Source organism: Temnothorax nylanderi, unplaced genomic scaffold (genome assembly GCF_030848795.1).
Source record: "Temnothorax nylanderi isolate EJ_2023f unplaced genomic scaffold, tnyl_v1.0 TNYL_tig0001_pilon, whole genome shotgun sequence".
NCBI lineage: Eukaryota > Metazoa > Arthropoda > Insecta > Hymenoptera > Formicidae > Temnothorax > Temnothorax nylanderi.
The window spans coordinates 1,031,575-1,058,084 of record NW_027249063.1 but is presented as its reverse complement, the minus strand read 5'-3'; the positions used below and the strand labels follow the sequence as shown (position 1 = coordinate 1,058,084).

Here is a 26,510-nt window from a genome sequence, read left to right as displayed (position 1 = left end):
AGGCTCATGTCCCCCCCCGTAAATAATCGCTCTAATGCAGTGTCGTGAATGGATTTTCCGCGATATATAACTGTACGACGATGCAAAAAGCAGCTCGATTAATTAACCTTCTTTGACTGCGCTTTGACTCCGCCGCTCGGGCGAAGCGCGGGGTAGTTTTTGCGTGTTCTATGTAAATCCCTAAATTTTCGCTGGCGTCGCGACTCCCGCCGCCCCATATACCGCGGCTATAACGTACGACGATAAAGTTTGTTATTGCGCGAATCGGGAATCCTGCATTACGACCTAGACAATCGTTTATTGCGCACCGCGTGCACAACCATCCTGCATTAATAATGCTAATCGTGTGTATATGCCGTCGACGCATTAATTAATGCCGCGGGACGATTGTGCTCCGTAAACAATGAAACTCGAACGTGATTGCGAGCAACGTGCTATTGCAAGCCCATTAATGATTACCTCATATAATTTTGCGATCGCGGCGATCGATAATTTATTTATCGTCACGCCGGAAGTCACCGCCAGCCACCGCGGTAACGGCGCGGGCGGTGTGCGGAGCGCCAATATTTTCGCGCGGACGAAGGAAATTATATCGCGCAATGTGCGTTTCCGAAGAACGCGGAAGAACGCGCGATAAATTCGCGTCAATATGACCGCCGACGGATAAAACAATTTCGCGCGTCCGTTCGCATTCTGCTTTTTGCGCGATACGATTGTTTATTCGCTAAACGGATCGGGTTTAACTTTTGCGCGACACCTTTGACGCCGATTGGATGTTTGATCGGCGCGTACGCGAGGCAACACGATTATTTAGCGTACATACACAAGGTAACAATCGCTTTATCTCTCCTCCAACGGGTCGCTCTGTAGTATTTGTAGAGTAGGTTACGAGAGCGTTGAAATTCCAAACTCAGTCGACGGACGCGTATTCGTGCGCGTATAGGTACGCGCAATGCGGAGGAGAGGAACGAGACGATATATAAAGTGCTATTCGATGGCTCGTGCGCGCAAACTGAAATCGACGCGAGTGTGCTCAGCCAGTAATCTATGATCATCAGCATCAGGTAACGAGTGCTTGTTGGCGCAGAATTCGCTATAGCCCGAGTACAACAAATCAGATTACTCGCACGGCTAAGTGCGTAACTCGTAAGTGATTTGCACGCAAGAAGCAGAATTACGCGCGAAATTGGAGACGCGCGTATTTCGCGCATAGACGCGAAAACGATTTATCTTCTGGATTATTCAATTGCGTTTTAACGCGCGACGCGGAATAAATCTTGCTAATAGCGTAGAATATGCATATAAACGGCGAGGATGCATTAACGTGGCGTAAGCCACTTTGCGGCTTTTAATAGATTTGTCCGTTCTGTGAAACATAGAAAACTGATCATCTATTAATAAACTCTCATCGGTCCGGTTTACATATATCGTACCGCACTGTACAAACTTTGCCACTGGTTCGCTGATGTATTAGTGATGAATTCAATTGCACATCTGTTTTTTTAACATCTTGATTAAACATTCGATCGTCATATGACAGCGTGGAATAATACATTTCGCAATCCGCAGAGTTGCGCGCGATGTCCATATCGATGTCCGGAATTAATATAGAAAAAAATGCTAATAACGTGCAGAATATTAATGATGGCAAAAAATAAATCGGAAATATTTACATAAAACGACTCATCGAAAAAAAAACCCGATCCCTTAAATATCCCACATGTGTACTATTTGTTTAAAGTAATTTATTAACATTTATCATTAACAAAATTTATTATATTAAAAGAGGATTAGCATTTATCTCGATTCTCTTGTTCATCATGACAATTATATGATGCGTGGCAAGATAGTCAAAGCGAGATCTGAAAATTCATCTCGCATGCCGAGGTATAATATACAATATATATGCATGGCATGCACACGTGCATAAATGATACACTCGCAATCGAACTTAAAACGGCCGCCGCCGTTGCGGTTTCACTGCATTTACGATCCGATGAGCGCTCGTCTTTATTGCCGGGCCGAAAAGTATTTTCTACCATCGCGTACCGATATTTGCAGTGCTGCGACGTTTCGGGAGGCAATAATATTGACGATGAGCTCCGTTACACACAGGCTAGAAAAGCCATCTCGCGTTTACGTCACTCTCGATTCCAGAAGTCTGCTTTATATCATCGAACGTATCGATAAAAAGAGCGAGAAATAGAGGAAACCTAGATTCTTTTTATTTTTGTCGATGTTTAGCGTTTGATGTGACGGACAAACGCTGGAGATAATAGCATAAATCTGCGAAGAGTTATATTTATGTATTTTTATTAAAATATATAAAATTTAAGCACATATTAGGTGTGTAAAAAAGATTAAATCGGATATAAAATAATATAAAATGTTGGAATTAGTATAACTTTTTCTTTTCATTATACGTTTCTATTCTGTTTAAAATAACGCATCTCGACGGTCAAAGAGACTTAATTACGCGACTAAGTCATTAAAATAAGACTATTAAAAGTTACGCGTATAAATTTACTTCACAGCACCAATTCTACGCGCATCTTAGTGTTTAACGATAGCATGAACCTTTAAGATGGTGCCGTGAGTTTGCCTTTAAATTTCGGCCCTTCTTATCGTCGTCCAAGCATGCGCGACGTCGCCGTGGCTATTTGTCACTCTAAGCGGTAAGAGTTATGCGAGAAAACGCACCCTTCGCCGCGGTGTTTCACGCACGCCAGGATGACGGCATATTGTACTCGCGCGTAAATAAGACTTTGCATAAACGTGGCCATCGTGATATGCAGATCCCAGGCCGATCCGCGTGCAAACATCAGGTATCACGGTTTTTAGCGGTTGATGCAGTGCACACAGACACGCATAACAAAGAGTATTATATCTTGACTGCATCAGTTTTGCAAGAATCCTCATCTAAACATTTTCTTATGCGAACAGATAAATCGCGATAATTACGAAATATATACTTCTCGTTTATCAGTATTGTTATTGTAAAAAATATTATTTTTCGTATATCATAACAGTAAAGAAAGAGCAGAAATTTCACGTTATTTACTCAGGAAATATGATATTATTAGTTGGATGAGAAAAAGAGCAAACGATCGAATGGATCAGGCGCAAAAATGATATACGACGTGACGATGTTTTCACGGATTCATTAAACGAATATTATATTTGATCAAAAGTTATTTTTATAATCCAATTAGATATATATATAAATTAATATATTTAATTTATATATTTATTAATATAATAATAACAGTTATTTATTATAAAGAAAAAATAATTGATTAATTTATTTTGTGTAATATTTTAGTGTATAATATTTGATTATAGAGTTATAGAGTGTTGCAGTCTTATTTTTTTGTCACGTGATTAAAAAAAAAAACTTCTATAACATACAGTTAGAGACATAATTTGCCATGATATTTGACAATTATGTTTTTTCATACTATCTTTCAGTAAAGAAAATGTGCGCTAGAAAGCGCATTTATACCGTCATTATATTCGAGCTTAAGTAAATGGAAGATATGCGAGAGGGAATGGCATCGGCGGTGGCGGTGGCATCATTGCGTAATGTAGACACGAACGTGCTAATAAAAATTCTACGAACGTAATTGAAGGGTACACGGTGTTATGAGCGTTAGCGGGAATATTACTTTATTCGCCGGCGCAGCAATAACACTGCGTCGAAGATTATCAAGAGTCTGCGCTAGATTCCTGCCGCGAACCCCGAACGTGAAAAGTACAAGAGGGCTCCCTCTTTTTCTCTCGCGTAGGATTAATACACTCGAGCAACCGGAACGGGTGAAGAAACGTGCTCTTAGCGCGCTGTGTACGTGACGTTATTCTCTCGTTTCTCGTCTTCCTCTTCTACATCATCCAGCCCGGATAGCAATAGCTTCCTCTCCTAAACTCCTTGCTTTTCCATTCGGCTTCCCTCTCCTCTACCCTTCTATCCCTCCCCCCCCCCTCCCTCACCTCCTCCGTTCCTCACAGATCTTCGCTATTACCCTCTCGCATTACGCTTTGTACGGTTACTGCGACTGTCATCTTCCTCTTCCCTCCGCCCCCACCTCAGCCTGCTTCCCTTTCTCTCTCCCTCTCGGAGATTAAGCCGTACTCTGAGAATAAGGGGAACGTGAGGACGAACGCTCTCTCATTTCCATAGCAACAATCCGGGAAGCACGTTTTCCAAATTAACCCACGCGCTATGCAGAATTAACCCATCCTCCCGCGGCGTCTTTATCCCTTTCGTTGCCCCGCCGGACGAGCCTCTAGTCTTCGCGATTATGTCGCACGTTAATTTCGTTCCTAACGAATGGCGTGAACGCAGGACACGAATTGAAATCTCTAATCACCGGTTTAAAACCGTGTCCAACACTGGCATAACAGAAATGGCATTTACTCCCTTGTAGCACGCAGTTGGTATTCCTAATTGCGAGTAGAAACAACCGCGTTCGCCAGATATTAAGCAGATTTTAAAGTCTCCCCCGTAAACATTTTTCAGTAAAAAATTCTTTAAGTCATATAAATAATCTAACAAGAACAAGTCTGTTATAAGTAAGAAACAAAAGTGTTTATTTAAACAAATTTTATGTTTTTATCATAAAATTCAATGCAATTTCTTAATAAAAATATTTGAATATAAATACGAAAGAAATGTAATATGAAAATATGTACCTTTAAAAATGAGATATCACATCAACGTTGCAGTATTAATAATTACGATAGCAGCATAGAAATAGTGCCCTGTTCATTAATGTAAGAAGCGAATATCGAACTTTTTACTTTCTTAGCGCATAAAAATTTTCACACGTTCAATAAAGAGAAAAAGCAGACGCGAGCATGAACGAGAACCAGATTATCAAACTCGCGTTATGAAGAAAATTCAATAAAACCGCTAAAGCATTAAGAAACCGGATCCTCATCTTTCGTGGGTCCTATCGGCCACGACAATCGAGTAAAATTCACGAAGGACAGCGGTACGGTCACTCTCATAAACCAAGTAAGTCGACCTTGCCGGCCATAAAACTCAACTTCGAAGTCTCTTTGTGTGCGCCCAGCTTCTTCTGAAGTAGAATGTGAACGCGGCGAGAAAGCGTCTAGTGAAAGGTGTTGGACTAAGATAGAGAAGGAGGGGGGTTGTATTAAAGAGCAGGAAGAAGACGATCTCGAAGGAAGAAGACGCGAAGGAGAGGAGCAGAAACGAAGGGTGCGCAAACACTTCGCCCGAGGACTGGCGCTATAGGCTTTTACCTACAGCCTTCGCGAGGGCGATTGATTATTTAAGTCCTCTCTCTTGGCTTATATACCTAACGTTCTCTCCGGTATCTCCCCCGAGACCTCTGTTCCCGGTTGACCCGTAATCCTTTCTTCTTACTCGCTACCACTCGTATATTTGTAAATTCACAGTCTGCTTTTCTATCTCGTCGCGGCGCACAAAGAAGATACTTTCGGAGTATCGAAAATCGAAGGCATACCGTCGTCCGATCGGATCGAGACCGAGAACACCATCGCCGTTGCCCACCTTCCTCTTCGTCGCCGCCGTCGTCGTCGTTGCTGCAATTTTACTCTGTACGAATTTACTCTGTGCTACGCCAGAATCCTTTCTTACCCTCTTCTAGTTCACATGCTACAAGCCACGTAATGGTCTCGAGCTTTACACCGGGCACGTGCTTCCTTGAATTAAAGACCGTCTTCGAACTGGTATGCCACACGCGGCTCGTATCACATACGGCTGGATCGTATACAAGGTTTCGCGGCCCCGGAAAAAGTCGTTGGAGCATGAAAACTTCAATGCCAGCGCTATTGCGCTATTGCGAACATTCCATCGATGCACGTATATGTGTGTGTGAGTGCGAGGGAAAGGGAGATCGGCACGAACATATCAAAATATAGGGCTACGCGGTTCGTAGCTCGCAAACAGCACTAACTTTTCGCGGATCTCGGTGGATCGAACGCCAATTTCAAAGCTAATTCGAAGCTCACCGCGACAGCTCTACGGCTCCGCGATGGAAGACGTAAATATTTTATCGCCCGGCTATACGTAGCGACTACTTTAACGGCACCAACTAGATGGATGTTAAACATCGTGATTTACGATGCGTATCGTTTGTTTCGCAAGTATTCTCTTTCGATGACACTAGCCGACAAACGTCTCGTTCGCCGACGCCAAAGCGGACAAATAATTCCAATAATACTTGGTCATTAATTACGCAACAAGAGCTTTTCTATCAAATACAGCGGCTATACGAACTTTATTTTTCTTATCGTTATTCCAGTTTATACTTAGAATGCAAATGACAAGAAGAAGTTTTACGATCGAATTATGACAATTTATATTCATAACTGTAGTACAAGAATAGTCATTGGAAAAATTTAATTTGTTAAATAGATTTATAACAAGAGAGGTGTCATTCTTTCTTATCAATATTAATGAAAAATGACAGAACTAAAATAATTTAAAGTAATTATTTTAAATGTGAGATATCGGTAAGTAAGATCAATAATAAAATGCGAGATATGCAGATATTCTAGACTCGAAAATATGAAATATCAGAATCTCGTTTGAACCAATACCATCTTCGAATGCGAAAGCCCTACTCAAAGTCTTACCAAAGTTTCCAATCCGGCAGCTTCCCAACTTATCGCGGTTTATATTACATATATATGTACCCTTATACTTCTGCGGTCAACAAAACAGTTAACTCTCCGGGGGGATCTTCCACGAGGCCGCGCGACCGACGACAAATCCGATTGTTCCAATGGCATCTCGATTCGCGGTCGATTATATGTATACAGTATGTATACCTTGTGGGGTGCTCTTGGATGTACTCTCGTCATATCGGCTGGTCCACGAGCAACCAGTGCGAGGGGGTTGGAAGGGGTTGGGGGTCGGACGAATACATCCGCCTCAAATTGATTGGAATTGTTCCCTGGCTGATATCTCGTTCCTGATGGTTCGTGGCAGCTTCAGATAGACAGTAGGCTGCACCTTGCACGCGGTGAGAGGACAACCTCGGTGCTTTGCGTTCGGTTGGGTTAGACTAGGTTAGTTTAACCCGGGCTATATCCGTCAGACCGCTCCCGTGTGTTTGCGGAAGGCTGTGCGCGAGTAGGGTAAGGACGAGCAACGACGAAGGGCTTCTTGCTTGGAATTAATTTCGAAGCTTCTACGGAGAGCGCCACTTATCCCACGCTTATCGTATCGTTCGATGGAAGGACGCGTTAGCTTCACCGTCGGCATTCGCGGAAAATATTGAATGTTTATATTAAACACACTGTGGTTCAGCAAACCAGTCCCCAAAATAAAGCATTCCTTAATGCCAAATGCAACTGCGATTTATATTACGTAACATAATATTTCCATATTTTCATTGCATCAAATTCCAAATTGCATTACTTCTCTTGCATTTGCGATGTGCCGAAACAAGCTTAAATGATCGATTTAATAAATGCATATCGATCCAGAAAACTGGATAGTATTTTGATAAAACATTCTTTGGTCAATCTGGAGTTAAGCTTGTTTTAGTGAAAATTTTAAAGCTTCAATAATTTTTGAGTTGTAAATGATTAAAGAAGAACCTTTTGTAAACTAAACTTTAGGAGACTAAATGAATAACTATATTTTTCAGCAAATTTCAGGCGAAGATACTTTCTTTCAAAGATTACTTACTAATAGAATTTTAATTCTATTTTTCCAAAAACGTTACAATAAATGATGATCTTTCTCTAAAATTTTGTTAAGAAAAAATTGATTATAAGTTGGCCGAACAATCTGTTATTAAAAAGCATTTAATCTTTCTTAGACATTGAATTAACTACTTATAAATATAAGTAAGTATAGAAACGAAATATTATACATATAGAAACAGATATATAAGTGTATAACAACTTTGGCTTAAAGCAAAGAGATTTGTAGAAACTATACTTTGCACATCAGAAACTATGTCTTTCTGCTCTATTAAATCCAACAATGAGATTTATTATATATCACAATTTTAAATATCCATAATATACTCAAGAGAATAATTCATATTCGATATTTACAATCGTTCCGGCATGCGGATGTTTTGTTCGGGACACAATTATAAATTACTGCATGATAAACATACCACCAATAGTAATGTGCGATCGTTTGTAAACGTTGACACGCGCATTAGGAAGTATTACAAGTACAAAACCGATATTGATCATCCAGTGCGAGATAAATTGATGATAGTTTATCATATATTAACTTCTAAATGCAATTAGAATCATGTAACATTTGGTCAGAAAAATTCAATTATATTACGAAGAATTTATTCATCAACAATAATAATTGTTTATGTAAGTTGATAACAATAATTTTTTTTATCCTTTTAATTAGTCATATTACTTGTTATTTAAGGGCTCTTGTTATTTAATCCTCGTTACGCTTGAATACTTATTACAAGAAAATGATTATATTGTCGAAACTGCAAACCTGACAATTTTATTTATAAATTTACTATAATCACAAATTCCCTATCTCCATTTCATAAAAATAATTGTCAATTTATTTGTTGCTACACAATTTTTGCCAGATTACTATCGTAAAAGGCATCAAGAACAATCAGACAAATCGAAGAAATATTACTCGTGTGCTGCTGCACACATATACAGAATCGTAATAAAAGATTATTTATGGCGTTTCAGCCGCAACTATAAAAATTTCGGGATAAAGTCGTAATTTACAGTCTGCTAAACGTAGCACACCATGAAACGCAATCCATCGTTACGCCTAACGTTTTACGGCCTGCAACGATAGCTAAGAAAAAGATTGTAGGGGACTCACCGTACAGTTGCAATCGAGTGTACCGAGTTGTCGTTTTACGCTTCCAATGAGGCGTCGGACTTAGGAGAGTCTATAGTTGAGATCGAGCCAGGAGATAATCTGAAACAATCCGTAAAATATAATTAGTCTCAAATATGCATCACATTAAGAAACAATCCACTGGATTAAAATTAAAAAATAGATATTTACGAAATTATTATCAATATTATTAGTTATGGACTATTTAGTTGTGATATAAAATAATAACGTGATACTATACAATGCCGATTGTTAATCTATGCAATCTCGGTACATATATGTGTACGATTGATTTAAACGTTTCGAGAGTATGAGTCTTCGGTGATCGTTGATTCATGAGTGAGTCATATATCATCTGCGCATTAATGACATTAAATTGCACAAAACAGCGAAATGCTTTCAAACTTAGCAGGCGCCGTATCACCACGACTTCCGCGATACGTCACGGCTAATATGCACGGGCGCAGTCTATAACTGTAACAATACGTGCTTTGCTTTATATTGCCACAGGCAATAATTACCGCAGCAGCAAGGTGAACTTCAGTTTCATGAATCCTCCAAGGAAACCGCCGCTACATTAGATTAGCGAGTTTGACACTAAGGAGGTGAACGTGCATCCAAGCCTAATCTGGAAAGCAATAGTTCGTGTTTACGTCCTGGTGTACCCTGCCTTATACTGTTACCGCTTTTGATATCCAAGAAAGACTTGCTTATCAAATTAGTGTGTGAATTACGTAAACTAGATGACGAAATACAAAGTATAATGAATAGACTTTTAAATATTGATAAATGCGTTCGTTTAATTTAAGAATGCTTTAGTGGTTTTAAATTCTTCACCAAGAATAAATTTTACTGCGCAAGCACAATAAAAAGAGCTCTTTACATAAGCGACACCCTTATTACTTTGATAAAATAGAAATTTATAAATGTACGAATTTAATATAACTTCTTTTTCTATATTTATTAAATAGATAAAATAGTTATATCGCACATGTTATATAAATGTCTGAATTTTATCAAAAAAAATTTAAAATTTTTTTTTCTAAATTACAGAAAATTGGACAAAGTTCACCTACAGATTATTTTAATATTTTCAACCCTCATATACAAAGCAGAGTCCGCTATTACTAGATATTAATTAGTAATTGCATTAATAACTGTTTTATCATAACGTTATTAGTAAATACACCACTGATTACATTGTCGCAATTGATACTAAATTGCTTCGATTTCAATAAAATATACATACGCGCGCGCGGCAAACTACCCCTCCCTCCAATAAAAATCTAATTACGTAATTAACGAGAATAACAGCAATTCGAAGGGTATTCGTGATTAGTGTCGACAATTATTATTCGTTTCTCCAATTAATTGATAGAATGTACATGATCGAGTAAATTTATAAACTCTCTCCGCGCGCATGCTAAATTAAATAGCGCCATCGATGATAACTTTATTACGACGTTTAGTCATACATTAGACAATGCCGCCGGAGAGTTAAACAGGCGAAGTCACATCTTTCTCTCGTTCCTCGACGTAAAGGGCGATTCCATGGTACGTTGGAAATACGCGTGAGGGATGGCTTCGGCCATTTTATATGACGTGCCGTAGGTAATCCCCATTGCGAAACGATCTGGGCCACGAGCCGAGGAACGACCTTTTTATTTCTCGACCGGTTTTACGGCGGGCTCGCTTCCACATTTATCTCAGCTCTTTCTCTGCCCTTCGTCCCATCTTCAGCCCCTCCTGCATTCTCTTAGGTAGCTCCTGTTTCTCTATTCTTTGTACCTTTACGGCTTCTTTCCTCGTGCGACAGGACTTGTAACGGTGTCCTCAGTTTCTCCATTGCCTTACTTATCCGGGGGCTTTTTATCGAAGAATTCTCGAGTATATGAGAAATAATTGACAAGTATCACGATGCGCGCGTGAAAGAAGATTCTTCTGGTAGAAATACACCGAGAATATAGTCTTCGCGATTGCGAATCAATTTCGATGAATGCAACAAGTGCACGGTAAAACAAATTATCGAAGAAACTTGTCTATATATACTCGTTAAATTAACGAGTTTTACTATTTACGCGCGTCTTAGATACAGTATGTAATCAATACATTGCACATATTGAAGCAGTATAGATAGGCAATGCCAAATTCCAGCATTGGTAGGCATTGCGCACACACGCACACAAGACGTATTCAGCATATATATATCCCGTTTCTCTATGTAACTAGCTCGAAGGATTCGGCCAAGTGATAGGACGACAACCCCAAATCCTATCCACGTGTATTCGAGATGAGAAGCTTGTGAAATAGATAGGATTTGACGATGGGGTGAATCGCGCAGGGGGACTGGAATCATATATAAGCAGGCTATGAACTAATCTCAGTTACAATAAAGTAAATATTAATTAAACAATAGGATAAGTTTTTAAATAAAGATGTTCACCATAAAACAATGTTATCCTATTACAATTGTTTGAAATAAAATAAAAATATTATTTAAAAACTTAAAATCAAAATAGTGGGCATTAATGATGTCTTAACATTATACAAAAAATTAATCTATAGTGGATAACCAGAATCATTAATTAATCTCAACAAGAAAACATTGTTTTCATCATTTAATAATGCCATATATAGTCAATATATGCATACATAGTCAATATAATAATTCCTTCATCATATGATATGCGAATGTTGCAACTATAACTCAGTTTTTTTAAACTAAAGAAATGCTATTTTAACGATATGCATGTGTCCGTAGAGCCGGCTATGTTTGCTTTGGCAACAATATATACTGATATTGTTTTTTTGTTCATCTATCTCGTGCAAGGACGGCTCCCGTGGAATAAAAATCGGTGCTGCAATTTTTGTTTCATGTGAAAAAAAAAGAAGAAAGAGAAAAAACGATATCTCATCCTTCCCGATTCGCCACTAAACTGGGTTGACGAAGGGTGACGCACCAAAATACATGACGAGCTAATAAAGCTCGCGCGCAGCTTCTCTTTATATATATCCTATATGAAGAAGAAATAAAGCTTCATTGTGTCTCGTAGCCTTGGGGCTACCGCAGTTTCATCGAGGGACAAAAGGGATAGGGCCAATGGCGAGAAGCGAGGCGGGTGCGATATTATTACGCAATACGAATAGACCTTTTTTGTCGTTTGCTGTTAAGGGCGTCGCGGCAAAAAGATCCCTTCGCCTGCAGATTGCGGCTGCTAGTATGCGGAAAAACTTAAGAGCTTAAAGCGGCCATCCTATTGCGTGCGTCTTAATGCAACGTTAAATTCGTAAGCTTGCACCGACTTTAGCTAAAGATTAATTGAATTTTATATCACGTTTTAACTTAAAAGCTCTTCTATGTATACGTCCGTGTGTATATGTATATTTGGTTCTACTTTAAACTTTAAACGTCTATGTATTGGCCATAAGAAATGTAACTGCAAATGCAAGACTGTAGCAGAGTGCCATTATGCATCTGAGACATTGTCCTGTGTTCGTTTCCTTGGGACATAAATTAAATCCTACTACTTCGTTAGAAACGAGAAGCCAATTAAGATGCACGACAAAGCGCTATTTCATTTGATCCCATTGCACTATTTTCTATTACGGTACAGTAGTGAAATTTAATGCGATGCCGCCATTATTCCTCTGTACGCTCGTACGAAGTGACAGTAAAAATTTTAAGTGGCATCACTCTTCGCGATATACAATATAAGTACATTGTAAAAGACTTTCGCACAGCATTATTGCAAAAATTGACGATAATTCTCAATATCGTAAAAGGGTAAATCCATTGTGCTATAAACAAAATTATTACCACACGCATCGTGTACTACAGCGAACGATCGATGTGAGTTCTTACTTTTTATGACGATATAGAATCTCGAAAATTTTATGAAACCTTCTCTGGAATTCTGGATTTTTTAAAACCCCTCTGACGGAGTATATGAAGCTGTGTGTAATTTAAATGTGTGAAATAACACATTTATAAAAGTTCGTAGATTTAATCATGGCTAAATATCGCTAAATATGCACAACTACAATATATAGCAATAAATATAGTAACGGTAACTACGTATCGACAATGGAAATCAAACAAATTGACCATTCAGTTGCATCAAAGCTATCAGAAAGTTCGGTTAACTTTTTTTTAATCAAACGATAAATCGACTGCCTGCGAGCGAGCCAGCAATTCCGCAAGCCGAACTAGGTCGGCATATTCAGGCATATACATATGTATCGCTGCATGTAAAGGGAAAAATCTATTATCAGACAGAAAATATACATATATTCCACCGGGGTAACGGGAAGAAGATCACCTTCACTTTTGTTTCCAATATTTCGGATGACGCAAGAGATATCAAATCCAGAAATAATTACTTTCCTCTCGTTTCAAATCAAATACGGTTTTTACTTCTCTCACGAGCGAAAATCTAATCGCACTTTCGTAACCTGCCATCTTTACAATTGCTTGCTCGTAGAAAAATGTAAAATTTATAAGCGTTTAAATGTAAATTTAAGCTTTATTATAATGTTTCATTTGCGCAATATCTATTTCTTGTAACGAATTTCCCGAGGGATCATCCTTTAATAATTTTATACCCCCTGATATATTCTGATGAATAAACTTCGTGCTTGGAAAAAGTGCCTATAGTAATGGTCGATAAGTTAATTCACAGACTGCGAAGTGTGAAGTGGTCTTTTACGCCGTGTGCCAAAGTGTCAGAACCCGCGTGGATGCCGTAAGATTCAATTAGAAGCCAATGGGCTATGCAGTTTACCGTCGGCCCTCTGTCGGCCCTTCTCTCTTTCTCTCTCTCTCTCTCTCTCTCTCCCTTTCTCTTTCTCACCTAGTGCTAGTGAACATTTTCCGAAACCCCATAGAGACATGCGCATAGAGCCGTTTGATGCCAGATGCTGCCGCGGATATTGGATAAAAGTTTCTCAGTTCGCGGAGGAAATAATTTCACAAGCCGCGCGCGGGCCAGGGCTGCTGCCTCTCTTGCGCTCTCTCCCCTCGTTGCGCAACGTTCGTTCTTTCGCAGGGACCAGCGCTAGGAAAGAAACTTACCAGGATCGTGGGTAAGACCCCCCCTTCGGATTTTCTCGACTTGTCGTGTTTCTCTGTAGACAAAACGGGCGGCGACGCCACCTGGCACTTAACATATATGGTAAAGCCCGGCTCGTATCGCGCAATGGTGAAACTTTCCGCCACTTTCCTCCCGACCGATTAAGAGATAAAGATGTTTGCGAGGAAGCAACCCAATTGTTGTGTTAGTCTCTCCTCTGTTATGAAATTGATCATAAAGAATTTGACGAATGTCAATCGCGTTGCAAGGTACGCGTTGCAAAAATATTTATTCAGTTTTAACCATTTCAGTAACAGATCTTTGGGAACTATTCTCGTTATCAATATATGGATAAAAATATAAATCGCATAAATGTTTCAACAAAGGCTGTTATCCCAGCATATATTAAAGCGCACAATTCACTCTTCCCTCTGTTACTGATACGATGTCTGGGTACAAACACCATGTAATCCTCATCCTCGTCAACGCGCACTCCAAGCTGCATACTGTTATTTACTCAATACGATCGTCTTATCATTGATAAGCTAGGCGATTCTATATAGAATACATTAGAGAAAATCGATAGAACACAAGATGCAAGAGTGTTTCGTATTTGAGGTTTAGTAATGAATCCTTAAAGGATGAGATAAGCACATTAACATAAATTAACATAATAAAAAGATTATGATTTTTCATATTAAAACATCATGGCAGTAATATCAGTTATTCTATATGCGGAGTTCAATGTATATAATTCAAGATATAATTATTTGTTTTCGATATGTCAGGCTCAATAATTATTACAACGAAGGAAAATATCAATAAAATATTTTATATTAAATATTTAAATATTTCATCAATAAAATATTTTATATTAACTCATGTAAAAAATATGCTACAAAAGTTCATATCTCTTAAAATATTTCTCGAAAATAGATGTTTCATAAAAAATTGAAACACTATATTTTTGCAATATGTAGACAAATTGTAAATATGTTCAAATAGAGAAAGGTAGAAAATAGAGCAATGCATAAAAGAAATAAATCCGGAATTACTTATAGGATAACGATTATCCCTCCTTGGCTTTTCTTATTCAATTAATTTCATTGATATTAAAAGAGCGGATGAACTGTCACGTACTACAGGAAATCGACACGTTCAGTATAATAAGGTCTTAAGCTCACTTAAAGAAAATCACTACGATTTTCAAACAATCTCTCCGATAATCTTAATCTTTGAACTCGCGATTCGCGTATCACATAGATTACACGGGACTTTGATCATCCGATGCAATATCAACGAGAATTTTTCTCTGTTTAGTTCTCTACAGTTTCTCGATATACATTGCAGTTTTAGCGATCGGACTATTTTTGTCACGGATTTGCTTTGGAAGCATTCGATAAACAGCGCTGGCTCGGTCTAGCTAAGTGCTCTCGGCAGTAAGCGGATATTATTCTGTCACGGCGCTCCAATAATCTGTGAACAGCGTTCGTATGAATGCTTTTTTAATCGCTCACATGGCACATGGATTGTAGCGAATAGTGATTACTAAGAAAATGATAACAATATCCAATGCTTAAAACAATATAATAATAACATTATAAAACAAATATTTTCAGAATTTGTCTAAAACATAATTCCATTAGTTTTTTATCTCAGAAAAAATTTAGAAAATATTACGTACGTAGAAAAGACTCTTACAACTATTGAAATATAGAAGCAATAATAAAATAACAAATTTCTACAATTATTAATGCTACAAACGCTTTTTTGAGGGAAAATAAAAATTTTTAATACTCTACATTTCTAAAATAATTTGATTTGATTTAATTAATTTTTTCTATTTCTACTAATTTTAAAAATATTTGAAACGTGTACATTAATAGTAGATTATAAAGAAATTTTTGTAACATATTTTATCGATAATTTAATTTATATTCTATTGTTGGAATATATTTTTCACATTTTCTAAATTTAAATAGCGTGACAAATTAAACCACAAAAATTAAATAAAATTAATAGCTTAAAATAAAATTTTCTTGTATCGCACAAAATATCTACGCGCGCTCTGCTCGAGATTTATTCACACTAGAGAGCACACAGTGTCACCGCGATATTGATTTATTTTCCTACTGCACATATAACGAATCTTTCATAGATTACATCATGAATCAATCGCGTTGCCTATCTTTAAACGGCCACAAATTTTTTGCCATGCTCGATTTCTGTCGCGTCCGTATAGGAAATCATAAAATCAGCGCATAAATCAATCGTATCGTGAAAGAGAGACACGCTTTACGCGCGTCGTCAAGACCAAATTTCGCGATAATATTTCTTATTTATTTCCATCTTGTATTTTAGAAGTTTATCCGTTTGTAATGAAAGCGTTAAATGATACGATAAATAAGATACTAAGATAGGATAGATATGTGTGCATCGCTAGTACAAACTCCACACATTTCTTAGATAAAACGACATGCGATTCGAATGTACATTGATCAAAAAGAACTAAAGAATTGTCCCGATATAGCAGCCAATTATATACGTAGCCGTGGAAAAAAAATGTGCCATAAAGAATTTAATTTTATCGTTCGCGATAATAGAAAACACACGCGACGTTTTCTTTATATTTCTCAACGGAATGGCATGGTAAAGCACGATTATATTTATGTAAATGCAACATTTATTACAGTTATTCTCGATCAAAAGCGCTTCCATAGATTTGCATGTTCTTTGAATTTGTCATAAGTTTTGCAAACGCGGTAAAATATTCGATGTTAAAAAAAGAACGAAATATAATTTTTTCGAACAACGAATTATTACGTCCATTTTCCTTATTCTACAATTCTTCTTCATGCAACAATTTGTAATGCAACATTTATTTAAAATAAAAAATGTAACGATCAAATAGACTATCGTTTTGTTACAAAATTTAGTGAAATTCCCGTTGACAGGCAATTAAAAATTGTTATACAACATACACGTGTGATATGCACACAAATGGTTTCTAGTGAACGCATAAAGATTGCCCATTCGGCTAAATTTCATCTCGTGGAAACGGTATTATGGCTGCCGTGCATCGCTATTTGCTTGCTGCGCGTGCCACATAAAACATGTAAGAGAGAAGTTGATCTCATATAGCGACGGAAAGTAATTTATTTTCATCCCATAAGTGATCTTGCTCTGCCACATGCCAGTAAATACGCTACGCGTATTTGACCTCTTTCTGAAGCTAGACATCCTAATTTTCAGAATTTCACATTTCAATATAATTGATGGAATTTTTATTTTTCCTGAAAATTTTTACTTAATTGATATATTTAAAAGCTTTATTTATAAATAAATAAAAAGAGATTTAAAAAAGTAATTAATTATAATTTTTTGTTACATACAAATTGTATTAATAACTTTTTTATTTCAATCAAAAGAATATTATAATAAAGATAATATTTCTTTAATTATTGTGGTAGAAATTAGAATTTTCCAAAAAAATTAATAAATTAAAAAATCCATATGAGATTGCATACGAATTAATTTTTTATATTAAAAAATGTGTTACTATATAATTACATTCGAGAACATACGACTTTTAATAGCATCGATGATCACGTATTTTCTACTCCAATTTCTAATACATCATTATACATGTTACATACTGCACATGACAAGTTACATTCTTTCCTGTCAGCATCAGGGAAGTGCATAATACCCTAATAATAATTTAATTTGTTTAATTAATCATAAAGCGTAAAATTGTATTGGTAATTCCTATGAGCTTGAACGGAGAGAACAGTAATGTTTCCTCGATTTTCGACCTCTGGGATATAAATTGCGTTCCGCACGATTATTTCCATAATAAAGAAACATTTTAGTTATTACATTTTTAACAAAAATGCACCGCTGTATACGAAAAAGCAATGAATTATTATCGTCAATCTGTTAAAAATATTTCGCGCATTTTTCTCTTTCTAAAGCTGAATAAAATAATTAATCGGTTAGCAGATATTGAAAGATTTTATTAAATAATGATCTGCGATGTATCATTGGTAAAAACCGGTTTTGTAATCTGCAATCTCATCACGCTTTTGGTATTAGGAAGATTTAGAACGCGCGCCACGCGATATTTCTTCCGGCAGCGATATTTCAATAACGCCCGCATAAAGTATCGGCGCAGTCTGCCGATACAACCTCTATATTCAATAGGCGCCTATCAGTTCTCGCAAACGACATTAAATCTACACTGATTGAAATCTACCTGCTTCCTCTTAAAATCATGCGGAAGACTTCGTTTCGAGAAATCTGCCACCGACAACATTCATCAATATCTGCAATGTTAATGATCACGAAAGAAGGATATTATGTTTGTCGCGAGAATATTTTTTCATTTACGCAGTTTATCGCGATAGAGGAATTAATTCGCAGATTTAAAAAAAATACAAGGCACCGCGTAACACAGTATGAGCGATTCTGACAACGAGATAATCGATAGGAAAGCATTACGACCAAAAGTTTCATAAACTGTGAAACCATCTACGAGTTTTATTCCATAAATTCCACATATGGGCGGCGAAATCCATTTTGAATGGCAAAATTTGTGCAAATGGCACAAATGACAACACACGCGTCGTCGCGGCTACGTTGGATTTCACAATTCGCCGTTTGGTTTGGCCAAAATGGTAAACTCGTTATCGAAAACGCTAGGAATTTTTGCGTCGGAAAATTGGACATAAACTTCAATATTGATAATTCGTGATGACGGACTATCGAACTTGTCCTAGAGTCATTTCGCGGAAATTCGTTGTATAAAAAGTTTCTGTTTAATTAACTCGTAAACGTGTATGTGTGTATGTAAGTGTGTGTCTATGTGTGTGTGTGTATATGTAACAGAACGTGAATTTGATTGCGGGGACCGCAATATCGACGGTGGTTATACGCGGTGCAAAATTATACTGTCATGCACTGAGAAATATTTGAATATGTACGAGTGTGTGTCGCGCGGTAGGACATTATCGTGCGGGACGTAACTGTGGCAAGGATTAGTTAAACGGTCAATGTTTAACTACGGTGCCGTTACGCAACTATAATTTGGCGACTTCGTCGCACGAATGCAAGACGGCAATAAAATCTACTTTGCTAAAAGCACAGCCGAGAGAATTAATTCGGGCGGGCTATTACTCTCCAGCCGGATGTCGCGTCATTAACGCCTCACCATGTAGCTGCGCTGTGTACTAAATTATTCGTGAAGCTGTCGCCGGCAGTATGAAATAGTTACGAAGCGTATACTTCAATATCTATCTCTATTTTGTAGTTAATATTATTAATATGAATATTATTACTATATATTATCCGTATCATTATTATATTATAGTTCAAGTTTTTCTTTAATACAACCCAATTATAACATGTACAAATTATGCAATAATTGGGTATTTCGATACATTTGCTTGCTTATTTAACATATGTATTTACGATATGTATCCACAATTGCAGTATTCCGAATGAAATCAGACTGAGACTATGATTTTTCTGCAGTTCGGGATTAATATGTCACTTCGGAATATCAATGAGCTAATTATTAAAAGAAATAAACGTAAGAAAAAAGATGAAGGAATCACAACGCTTTTGTATGCACAGGAAAAAGAAGGCGCTACCATTAGAATGCAGCGTGTTGGTCTGCAATCAGATCGGTAAGGTTCCTAACCAAGTCCAAATGTAGTAAAAGATATAAGCTTGCGTCAAACTGATACGTTTTGTGAGTATTTTCAACATTTGTTTTTAACATAGATTTATTAAAGTAATTAAACATATATGTATCATTTCCAGAAATTTCTGCGTAAAGGTATAGATCAACGTTAAATTAATTAAAATTTGTATTTCACCGAAAAAAGCCTTGACTACGAAAAGTTAACAGTCGTTCTTGTGTTATGTAAATTTTCCTATATTGCTAATAATAAAGAAATGAGTTTTGCGTATATTTAAATAAGTAGAACGCGGTAAATAAACGGAGACAGTTCCTAACCATTGCTAGCCTAGTGCGGCTGCATTCGAACGCCAGGCACGTGACTTTGTTACGAGATAACGCTACTTCCGAATTTATACGTAACCTCCGCCTTAGAGACTCCGGATTCGGATTCCCTAATTAACGAACGAGAGGAGACAAAGCGCGATCGTCGCCCTCTCTCCGGCTCACGGGGATGTCAGATATAATTAATTTCACATCACATATCTACGATACGCGAGCCAAGTCAGTTCGAATAGCAGAAATGTCCGCAAACTTAATATCTCGCAATCTTAATTACTTCTTCATATAAAATTAAAATCTAATTGCCTTCTAACATTTCCCTCATGCTCAATATGGTTGATGAACAAGTCGACATGAAAAATTCATGTTTCTATTAATAAAAATGGAATAATTTACAATATATGGATCCTGCAATATAACAGCTATAAAAATTAAACCAATTTTAGAGTAGATTAAAAAAAATGTATTTCTGCAATATTTATTATATTTTTCTTTTGAGATTAGAATAACATTTCTCGCGGATCTTCTACCGAATTTGCGAGTATGCTATAGAGTCAGAAACGACAAGATTAAAATGCGCTTTAGAATTTAAACCTTTGCGACGATAAGATCATAAGAGTATTATAGAAAAGCAACTTTCCATTACATTCATGTAAATTAAATAATTTCCAGGTTTTTATTATTTTTTTATTACATTAAAGGAAATATGCTAAAAGCTAAAAGTGAATATTAAAAACGAGCCACTGAAGAAGTCAGACTGTCTCAAAGAAGATGAATGACACTTTGTATACGCGAAATAAAATCACGTACACATGAGAGACGTATACATGCTCATTAAATAATTAAAATTAATTCAAGAAAAAGGTGAATTATCCTTTATTCTGTATTTAACACGGCCTAAGTGTAGGCGGTGAACGACGGAGAAAATCCTGGCCGGTGTTTAAAAGCGCTTCTAAACGTCCGGCGACAAAAGGTCAAAGGATCGAATATCCAGATAGCCCGCGGTAATTTGAATGCGGTAGTTTGAAATAAAAGGTCAAGCAAAAGCAGGACAAAACGGATCTCTGTGTACAGACGACGTATGGCGGCTAATGGAAGCCGGAGGAGGAATCATGGGTGGAGGAAGAAGCACGGGTGGAATAGGGGGGAAAATCAAGGGACAGAGGGAGGACGAGATGGACAGGGGAGAGGAGGACGAAAGGGAGGACAAAAAGAGGCCGAGGAGGGGAGGGCGGGGGGTGGATACGGCGAAGCGACAGAAGAGAAGACTCGATTACACGTCACCAGCAGCCCAGGAGCCTATTTGATCGCAATCGGTTTTTCATTACCAAAAGCTTCGCCGGGCTTTATACCAAATTGTACATTCGGCGACCCTTGTAAAATTCACCGGGACGCACACCGGGCAACGGAAGTCGCAGGGTAGCGCATAATTGATCATCCTGCGTGCATACATCTCGCGCGCGTGCTGCCCATAACTTCCGGCAGACGAGGGATAAAAGTACGCGGAACATCCGGGTGCCGTTCACGTCGAATCTTCAATTCGCGGAAATGGATTGTGTGTCAGAGGTAATGCGTGGTAAATCGACATATCGACTCTCGTGAAATTCATGCATCCACCACTCGCGGCTTCCCTTCCGAACCTTTATCACGAGTTTCCGATGGATTATGCATCTCCGGCGTGTCGTTCGTTAAAATTTAAAACGATACAAGCTGAATCTAAGAGTTCTTTCGCGTCGATGCAAATATCGAAAGGTGGCGGGCACGAAAATTTCGCATACTGAGAAAAAGAAGTTGTTAACTGAATATTTTCAACTGATTATTATTTTTTTAATTGAAGTATTTAAGTATTTGAGCCAAGTTATGTCATGTTAGATTTTAATATATCGTATTTAATTTAAATACATAAATATTTCAATTAAAAAAATAATAATTAGTTGAAAACATTTAGTCAAGTTAACAACTTTTTTTCTCAAAGTAATTATACCGTGTATTTAACATTAAAAGTAACTGTTTTATTTCGAGACTTTCTGAATATCTAAATATGAGGTTTATATAATATAGATAATATATATAATTTTGATTTGTAAATTATGCAGCTACATTTGGGTTACTTACAATATATTTCTTTTGCTTGATTCAAAGTACAGATTTGTAAAACAAAATTACATTAATAACTATGAAAACATAAATACGGCGCAAATATCGTGGCAAAAGCTTCTTCCTATTAAATTTTTATATTAAAGATTATATATTATATTTTATTTATCACCTTGTTAGATTATTTTGCTTCGATATAATTTATTAGACTCTTTTATAAGAAACGTTCTTATATAAAATTCTATTCTTACATAATTATTCTTCTCAACGAAAAATAATTATTAAAAAAGGTTATTAAACTTTCACAATTGAATATCAATTACGTATATCAAACCTTTAACTGCCACTTAACATGGAGTCTTAAAATAGTAGTCTTAAAATACTAAAAACGAAAGATTCTCGAAAATTAATGACGTAGAGGGGTTTCTGATGGTGCTGATAACGAATTTCAAGTCAAATTAAAATAATTTTTGTCATAAATCTTTATGAAAACTATCATAAAACTGTTTAAACATATTTTTTTCAAATATAACTGTAAAATCATATGCAGCACACCCAAAAACTCCTAAATGTACGTACCTTGTTTCAGTCATTAATTTCATGACGAGAAGATGCATTCTGCTGGCACTGAACGCAAAGTCCAAAATGACGAGAATTCTCGTCATCGGCAGTAAAGAGGTTAAGAAACAGGAGGCAGATTTTCGCTTCTCAGGAAACCATTGCCCGCTTATCAAGCTCCGCACATTTCGACTTGAAAGAATTCACAATGTTATGGTCTTATTGCCAATGTTATTCACAATTCAGAGCCTAATTACAATTACATATACATATATGTATTTTATACGTACCTGAATTAATTCGTCTGTCCGACGGGCCGGCCGCCACTTTTAATACCCGCGCGATTGCGCAGTGCGCGGTGTAGCGAGAAAACGGCTGTAAAGGTGTGCACGCGACGATCAACCGATTATGTTATTGACGGTAAGTGTCAAACGCACGATTTCGAACGAGCGGACGCAACAACGAGCGGACACGGCAACGCCTGGCACAAACGGCGGTTTACCCGCGTTACCTGTTATCGCGCGCGCGCGCCGATTAACCGCTTTTAGGACGACCGCACATTATTCGGCACTTTATTCGGCACTCCTGATGTTTATTCGCACGCGAGACTGCTTTTTGACGCGGAAACCGCGGTATAGCTCGCGTCCCGGCGACCGACGCGAAAGCGCGCGAAACCAAAATGGCGACGGGTCATTTCGCGGCCGCGCATGCGCGGCGCGCGGCCGCGACGCGCGCTAATTAATCGCGTTTAACGTTTCTTCTTTTCGTTATCACATTAGCGCTTGTCATTACAGGACATTTAGGTGAAATGTTACGTCACCTGACGTTCCATTTCGCGATCATTTGCACAAAAGCGCACTTTTGACGAACGATATAAACGCGAAATATATACACGTTCATCGAGGCAACATTAATTTTGTTTGCATTTTGCGAACAAAGCGGAACAAAGCCTGCTCTAGACGCGATAATTCGAAATTCGCAATAGAATTGTAGTTTTATGAACTGTACGTGCAGTAAACGAAAAACGCTCAAAGAGTCAGAAAATGAGCGTATATTTATTTTACAAAATTATAAATAGCATTTGTATCCTGAAATCTGACAAAAATTAAAGATCGTCCGGCCAAAGTTAGCATTAAAATGTAATATTAAACAATTATTATTAATGCAGCATAAACAAAGATAGATCATATTTTACGAGCAAATAATATCAAGTTTCGATAAAATACTAATAAAAATTAATAAAAGTATTTAAAAAAATTTATTTGCTCGATAGATTTATTGTTTTATTAACATAAAAGCTTTATAAGAAAAAGAAAATCACATATTGTTATCAATCTAATATTTAGCAATTTTTTTTCTTATTACAGTAAAACAATACGGGGCTCGGAGTCTTGAATGATACATCATCTGTCATCTTACAGTGTCGTGTTGAAACTTGTAGCCGTTTTAGTACAAATTTATGACTACAGATGGGGACAACATTCACAGTCTTTTTTGACAGTCTTTTTGTACGCGCGTGTTACACGACGGAGTAGATCAACAGCTGATCGTTTATTTTGGGACAAGACACGCACGGATCTGGCAAAATAATAAAACGCAGTTACCAAATTATCACCGTATTTTATTATCGACCGACATTTTTTATCGTAAAGAAGAGAAAAAAAAATTTCCACTATAAGAACTGCAAAAGGATTGAAAAGAGTGAACTTTGCGATTGTGGCTCGAATCCGCAGAGATACAAAGAAAAATACACAGAATCATAATCGTGCGGAGGAGCACGTCGCCCCAGAGACATGTCAGCGTTATCGGAGAGTCTTACGATCAAGCAGCCTATTAGACGTCTGGAGATCCAGATCAGTAATTTTAACGTTGCCATTCCGCATCATGTGAATTTGTTAAAGCGACACAAGAACAATATCAAAAAGGTGAGTCTGTTTTACACACCTCATATTTTTTAGAGTCCTTTATACGAGCCTTTCAAAATCTTTGCAGTATCAGAATCAACAGGATTGGGAACAGGTACGAAGGGAGCATGTGAATGTCTCTCGGATCGTCAAGCAACTGAAGGAGTTGTTGTACCAGATGGACACTCTTAGAGCACAGGTCCTCGATGTTGACATCGGTAAATTTGACAAATTGACAACGAATGCACGATCGAGTATCATGAGCGCAATCGAGGAGTATTTAGGTAAGAAACGCAGTGCAACATATAATACTCCCTCTTTTAATTTTGATTGGCATAAAATTATAGGAAACTAATATGGATACAAATGTGTCGTTTATAGAGATGGAATTGAATTTTTCGACATCACCACCTACGACATCACCTTCGCCTATAAGTGAGTCAGAAGAGCTTCCGCATCCGCTTCATGACAGGGGTATCCAGTTGCAAGCAGAGCAGGAAGATTTGCAACGCCAGCAGACATGTATGCAAGTCTGGAATCGACTGCAAGGGGAAATACAACAGTTGCACGAGCTCTTCGTTGAATTTAATAAAGTTGTACATGTAAGTATATAATTCCACCTTGTGTCACATGATATTTGAAGAGGGATAATTAAATAACAAGTGTTTTTAAATGTTTTCACACATTAACATGTGAGAAAGGTAGTTTATTAGTCTTTATTATCATTAAATGTATATTTTCTTACAATCATGTAGGATCAGAAAGAAATGGTGGATAATATGGAAGACAACATTGAGGAGACTCAAATAAACGTGAACGAAGGTGCAAAATACCTGCAGAAGGCTTCCAGATATAAAGTCGCTGCGTATCCCCTAGCAGGCGCTATGCTGGGCACATGTATTGGAGGACCAATAGGTTTGTTAGCTGGATTGAAAATTGGTGGTCTTGCTGCCGTGGGTTGTGGTATTTTAGGTAAGTTGTATGAATTTATATAAAATTAAAATTGAATACTGAAATAATTATATAAGAGAATAATTACATAAGAGACGATGAAATGAAAAATAAAGATAGTGTGCAATTATTCATCTTTAGGTTTCACAGGAGGATCATTATTGAAAAAGAAACAAGTAGAATCGCGAAAACAAGAACCGTGTTTAGATAAATCGACAATAGATCTCAAAAGTGTTAAGAAATCTGCCTCTTGTCCTGACGATTTAAAACAAGACAAAAAACATTTGTGACAAACGATGACTTTGTCGACAGGCGACATTAATTTTAAGCGTAAAAAGAAGTGCACTGTTATATAAATTGTAAATTGCTAAGATATTTGTACATTTCCCTATTTTTTGTAGACATGTTTTTTATTTGTATATAAAAACTATATAAGTTTTGTAAAGCTACGTAGTTTAAAAATTCTTTGAGGGAGATTTTTTAACTTTTATGACTTAGTATTTATAACTTTGTATGCTTGAAGGAAACAAATGACTAGTCTTCAAACTGTAAATCTTTTAAAATGTAACCTATTTAACAATGTATTATAAGATCATTGTACTTTACACAGAACTTGTCACAGTAAATATATGCACGGCTAAAATCAGGTTAAAGAGATAAGGAGATGTCTCTTTTATAAAATGACTTTTATATGCCTCTTGCGTGCCTTGTAACTGCTTTAAATTATTAAAATACTTATCATGGTCTGTAAGTTTTTAAACATTGCAGCTGCTTGTAAGTGCTCTCCTACGAATTAATATAAAACGGTCACGTCCGAAAGTAAGACTTGATAAATGCATAATTAAACAAGTTTACGTTAATAGAAATTTAATTTTCGCCATTATATATTTTGGACTTTGACGTAGATTGTCTCAGAAGATATTGCTTTTCGCACTTCAATCAAGAAGTGCATGTTACATAAAATATAAAAGTGCTTTGCATTAATCATATTACGTGCAAATTATTAAACTATTTGCAGAGAATACTACGTAAAATATACGATATGCCGAAATGGCGATTGTAATAAA

At 37.0% G+C, this 26,510-nt stretch overlaps 1 protein-coding gene and 1 long non-coding RNA gene across 3 annotated transcripts in view; one reads left to right on the top strand and one right to left on the bottom strand.

Moving 5' to 3' along the window:
- LOC139772089 (uncharacterized) overlaps window positions 1-23,296 on the bottom strand; it is a 154,328-nt gene extending 131,032 nt beyond the window's left edge. The window contains exons 1-3 of the long non-coding RNA XR_011718055.1: window positions 22,879-23,296; window positions 22,610-22,780; window positions 8,825-8,923 (exon numbers count right to left, since the gene is read on the bottom strand). This is a non-coding gene — a long non-coding RNA (uncharacterized lncRNA). The remainder of the gene's footprint in view (window positions 1-8,824; window positions 8,924-22,609; window positions 22,781-22,878) is intronic.
- On the top strand, window positions 946-26,103 carry Syx17 (syntaxin 17). Of its 2 annotated transcripts, none has more exons than XM_071704812.1 (6): window positions 946-1,064; window positions 23,956-24,513; window positions 24,581-24,776; window positions 24,874-25,094; window positions 25,248-25,464; window positions 25,564-26,103. In XM_071704812.1, the coding sequence occupies exons 2-6, from the start codon at window positions 24,382-24,384 to the stop codon at window positions 25,731-25,733; spliced, it is 936 nt and encodes a 311-aa protein (XP_071560913.1). In that variant the 5' UTR covers window positions 946-1,064; window positions 23,956-24,381; the 3' UTR covers window positions 25,734-26,103. The 2 variants fall into 2 exon arrangements, with proteins under 2 accessions (XP_071560913.1, XP_071560998.1); XM_071704897.1 differs by having other exon boundaries at window positions 955-1,064; window positions 25,585-26,103.
- The last annotated feature ends 407 nt before the right edge of the window (window positions 26,104-26,510 follow it).

What these genes read in the sequence shown, in the direction of transcription:
- Syx17 (XM_071704812.1), top strand. Translation starts at nt 24,382, where the DNA reads ATGTCAGCGTTATCGGAGAGTCTTACGATCAAGCAGCCTATTAGACGT. An exon ending in ACAAGAACAATATCAAAAAG is followed by an intron (nt 24,514 to 24,580) that starts GTGAGTCTGTTT and finishes AAATCTTTGCAG; the next exon opens with TATCAGAATCAACAGGATTG. An exon ending in CGTGGGTTGTGGTATTTTAG is followed by an intron (nt 25,465 to 25,563) that starts GTAAGTTGTATG and finishes AAATAAAGATAG; the next exon opens with TGTGCAATTATTCATCTTTA.